The sequence below is a fragment of the Lipotes vexillifer genome, unplaced genomic scaffold (genome assembly GCF_000442215.2).
Source record: "Lipotes vexillifer unplaced genomic scaffold, Lipotes_vexillifer_v1.1 scaffold164, whole genome shotgun sequence".
NCBI classification, from domain to species: domain Eukaryota; kingdom Metazoa; phylum Chordata; class Mammalia; order Artiodactyla; family Lipotidae; genus Lipotes; species Lipotes vexillifer.
The window spans coordinates 4824607-4829428 of NW_006789313.1; the positions used below are offsets into that span (position 1 = coordinate 4824607).

Sequence of the window (4822 nt, forward strand, 5' to 3'; positions counted from 1 at the left end):
AAAACACGTGCAGAGTTTATGGTTTAATTCGGTAGATTTTTTTTTATTAAAGCAGAATAAAAAGATCCCAGCTCACCAATACTGAAAGGATAAATTCATTTCACTCAAGGCATGACCCCATGTCCACAATTCAGGTGCACCTCAGGGAGAGCCAGCATCAGTGCCTCTGAGAGAGGAGATGAGAGGGCGGCCGGCTCAGATGCTGGTCTCAGATTATTCATCATATCTCTGGATATTGACTGGCCCCATGTCATCACAAGTGACGACAATAAACCCCTCTGTGGGGGAAATGTGGTAGCTGCAGGCAGGATATCTGGTGCCTTCAATGAGCTTGCAGACTGTCATTTTGAACTTGGTCTCACTCTGGAAGCAGAGAATGGTGGAATGGTTTTGGCAAGCCACCTTCCTGAGAGAATTGCAAACACTGTTGATATTTCGAGGCCTCTCATGGACGAAGACATGCTCCTTTTTGCAGGTGTTGTTGGCTTCCTTGATGAGTCTTTGTATGATCATGTGGCTGCAGTACCTTACAGGAACGTCACTCTGAGGGTAGTCCACATGCAACTGGTCTAAGGTTGCCGCCATTACTTCCTCATCCAGCTCATTTTCCCAGAATAGAAGCAGCAGGAAAAGTATCACCATTAGTATTACCAGGGGTATGAGGTCCTTCACATCTTTTGCTCTAACTCCTATAGAGTAAGAGGAGACAGAAAATATCAGAGGGTAATCAGATTCCTCCAGCACCATCCCCTGACTTTGCTCCCCTAGCCTTTGATATTTTATTTCCTTCTCTCTGTTAGTGAAAATCATGCTAACCCTGCAAGGTCCAGCTGGAGGTACAGCTCCCCAAGAAAGCCGTTTCTGACCATTTCAGCTCTCAGAGTTTGGCATTGGACTGTTCTCTAATTTTTCCTGTTGTATTGTGTTTGTTGGCCTCCACAGCTCCTTGACAGTCAGTATCTCATCTCCTATTTCTCCTGAATCCATCAGAATGTTTAACATAGAGCAGAACATACAGAAATTATTAAAAGTACCCTTGTCTGATTGTTCTGCTCCTATTGCTGAATGACTTTCTTTCCCATAATTGTTTTAACCTTGATCCCACCAAATTCAATATGCTTTTAGCGTTTTCTATTAATCCGTTCTTCCCAATTCCTTCCTAATCTCTCCCTCTGTCAATCCTACTTGGTTCTGTGCTAGATCCTCTCACCTTTCCTTTTTGCTGTCAAATAAATAAATAAATAAATAAATTTAATGCGAAATAATCCCTGATGAACAATTATCAAAATTTTAACCACATAAAATAAAATTTTTTTTTAAATAACAGGATCTGACCCTGCATTGGTACAACTTGTGTACCCCACTTCATCCTAAATCCAACCCAGTCAGAATGGGTATTGACTTAAAATTCAGATATTTTGTTCATCAGGGATTTTTGCATTAATTTTGATTTTAAAAAATTTATTTCTCTATATTGCTCAGGGGTTTTTGGTGCTCATTCAATTTTGCGTGTGAAGTGAGTCTCTCACCTTACCTAATCCCAGTCCTGTGTAGGATTCACTCTTGGCTCTCATCAAATGAAAAAGGACAAGGAATTAAAACACGTGCAGAGTTTATGGTTTAATTCGGTAGATTTTTTTTTATTAAAGCAGAATAAAAAGATCCCAGCTCACCAATACTGAAAGGATAAATTCATTTCACTCAAGGCATGACCCCATGTCCACAATTCAGGTGCACCTCAGGGAGAGCCAGCATCAGTGCCTCTGAGAGAGGAGATGAGAGGGCGGCCGGCTCAGATGCTGGTCTCAGATTATTCATCATATCTCTGGATATTGACTGGCCCCATGTCATCACAAGTGACGACAATAAACCCCTCTGTGGGGGAAATGTGGTAGCTGCAGGCAGGATATCTGGTGCCTTCAATGAGCTTGCAGACTGTCATTTTGAACTTGGTCTCACTCTGGAAGCAGAGAATGGTGGAATGGTTTTGGCAAGCCACCTTCCTGAGAGAATTGCAAACACTGTTGATATTTCGAGGCCTCTCATGGACGAAGACATGCTCCTTTTTGCAGGTGTTGTTGGCTTCCTTGATGAGTCTTTGTATGATCATGTGGCTGCAGTACCTTACAGGAACGTCACTCTGAGGGTAGTCCACATGCAACTGGTCTAAGGTTGCCGCCATTACTTCCTCATCCAGCTCATTTTCCCAGAATAGAAGCAGCAGGAAAAGTATCACCATTAGTATTACCAGGGGTATGAGGTCCTTCACATCTTTTGCTCTAACTCCTATAGAGTAAGAGGAGACAGAAAATATCAGAGGGTAATCAGATTCCTCCAGCACCATCCCCTGACTTTGCTCCCCTAGCCTTTGATATTTTATTTCCTTCTCTCTGTTAGTGAAAATCATGCTAACCCTGCAAGGTCCAGCTGGAGGTACAGCTCCCCAAGAAAGCCGTTTCTGACCATTTCAGCTCTCAGAGTTTGGCATTGGACTGTTCTCTAATTTTTCCTGTTGTATTGTGTTTGTTGGCCTCCACAGCTCCTTGACAGTCAGTATCTCATCTCCTATTTCTCCTGAATCCATCAGAATGTTTAACATAGAGCAGAACATACAGAAATTATTAAAAGTACCCTTGTCTGATTGTTCTGCTCCTATTGCTGAATGACTTTCTTTCCCATAATTGTTTTAACCTTGATCCCACCAAATTCAATATGCTTTTAGCGTTTTCTATTAATCCGTTCTTCCCAATTCCTTCCTAATCTCTCCCTCTGTCAATCCTACTTGGTTCTGTGCTAGATCCTCTCACCTTTCCTTTTTGCTGTAACTCTCACAGGTAACATATCCTTGTGATCATGGATCCAAGAAAGTCCTTTGTGTCTCACTGTTTGCAGACAATAACTGGTAGGGTGCCAGCTGTGTGTGGGGAGGCCAAGGGGAAAAAGCAGAAAGGGAGGAGCCTGTAGGAGGGGAGTGTGCTTGGCTGCCATCTGGAAGAGAAGTTACTTTCAGAGGGACAGTTGGGTAAGGCAAGTCCTGAATGTGTCCTCACTAAACAAGCGTTGACATTTCAAAACATTTATTATAGTCCTGAAGTGTGCCAGATGCAGTACTGTTTATTTTCCAAATTTTCATCAGTCCTTACTACAAACCTGTGTAGTAGCTGTTATCTCCATTTCATTAATGAAGAAATGAGTTGCAGAAAGTTTCAGGTAGAGATGTGAGATGGCAAGAGTAACAAAAATCTCACTTTCTCAATGCTTAACCCTTGAACTCCAGTTTCAGCAAGTTTCATTCCCACGTGGTGTCCAGGGCAGGGCAGAAACAATTCCCTGACGTTAACGTTAGTCTTGATAAAGCCCTGGACTCCTGGCAAGTATGGCAATGGTTTCCAAACTCTGCTGAACATTGGAATCTCCAAGGCATTTTTTAATGCCACCTTGAGGCATTCTGCTTTAATTAGTGTTGGGTAAGACCTGGGAGTTGAGATTATTAAAAGCTTTCCCAGTGACTCTAATATGCAGCAAAATTTGAGAACCACTGAATTATAGTATACTTGGGAGACCTACATGGAAAATTAGTAGATGAGGGCTTGGTAAAATATAGTGAGTGGTTCAAGGTATTGAAACAATAGAATTCTTTTTGTTGCCAACATCTCCCCGTCTTTGATATAGGAATGGAAAAAATGGACTTAATTGTACTATTTCTTGCTCTGAAATGATTTCTTTTTGGGAAAGACAGCTACATAGCCTCCTTTGTATGTATCTGTGTCTTTCTAATTGTCAACTAGAAAGCTATTTGGGGGTTAAAACTTGTCTGGGAAAGACAGAGAATCCTAGAAAAGACTTCAAAGAATGTGCCTCTTTGTATGCAACAAAAACAAAAGCATAATTCAAGACCATGAAAATGAACAAGCAGGAGGTTATTATTTACTTTTCGAAAACTTTCATTCTGGGGTTTCCCTGGTGGCGCTAGTGGTTGAGAGTCAGCCTGCCGATGCAGGGGACGCGGGTTCGTGCCCCGGCCTGGGAGGATCCTACAGGCCGCGGAGCGGCTGGGCCCGTGAGCCATGGCCGCTGAGCCTGCGCGTCCGGAGCCTGTGCTCCGCAACGGGAGAGGCCATAACAGTGAGAGGCTCCCGGACCGCAAAAAAAAAAAAACAAAAAAAAAACTTTCATTCTGGCTGTCCTTTCACAATTCAAACTGCTCTGTTATGGATATGTGTTGCAAAAATGCCACAAAGGTATAAGTGCATAGTTAACTGTTGACAAGTTTTTCAATTAACAAATTTTGATTTGCACACCATCTTGCAAAAACATTTCCATTGTATAAAAAGAACTCTTTCTACATATTGTAACATGTTCAATATTTCCTTCCAGGACTTCCAAGCAGCCAAATTACAGATGTTATACTAAGTTTCCAGGCAAGGAATCAACCCTTGCTACAAAATTTATCCTCAACTGAGGCAACTCGACCTACCTCTACATTTCAGAGTATTACCCTCCTGAAATAGAGTTGAGACTGGTTTCAAATGTTTAACAGTGCTGGCAGCCTTGGAGAAAACGTTTGTAATGCCTAAAACCAACTAAGGATTAACATCTAGATATAAGGAATTCCTCCATATCAACAATAAAAAGACACAAAAACTCCAAAGGAGAAAAGATTGTCAAAAGTTATAAAAAGTCAATTTCAGAAGAGGAAGTCAAAATGGATGATGAACAATGCTTAACTTCGTTAGTAATCAGATAAATGGAAACTAACATAACCAAAAGATACCGATTTATAACCACTGGATTATCAACAATTAGAAAATCTAATATCAAG

The 4822-nt window shown here is 41.5% G+C and overlaps 2 protein-coding genes across 2 annotated transcripts; both read right to left on the reverse strand.

Annotated features, from left to right (window-relative positions):
- Positions 1-213: 213 nt before the first annotated feature.
- On the reverse strand, positions 214-747 carry LOC103087659 (probable inactive ribonuclease-like protein 12). Its single transcript, XM_007462558.1, has one exon. The coding sequence runs from the start codon at positions 745-747 to the stop codon at positions 214-216; it is 534 nt and encodes a 177-aa protein (XP_007462620.1).
- Positions 748-1810: 1063 nt separating this feature from the next.
- Positions 1811-2344, reverse strand: LOC103087935 (probable inactive ribonuclease-like protein 12). Its single transcript, XM_007462559.1, has one exon. The coding sequence runs from the start codon at positions 2342-2344 to the stop codon at positions 1811-1813; it is 534 nt and encodes a 177-aa protein (XP_007462621.1).
- Positions 2345-4822: the final 2478 nt, after the last annotated feature.

Bases quoted from the DNA above. Each gene is read 5' to 3' on its own strand.
- LOC103087935 (XM_007462559.1), bottom strand. From the start codon at position 2,344: ATGGTGCTGGAGGAATCTGATTACCCTCTGATATTTTCTGTCTCCTCT.
- LOC103087659 (XM_007462558.1), bottom strand. From the start codon at position 747: ATGGTGCTGGAGGAATCTGATTACCCTCTGATATTTTCTGTCTCCTCT.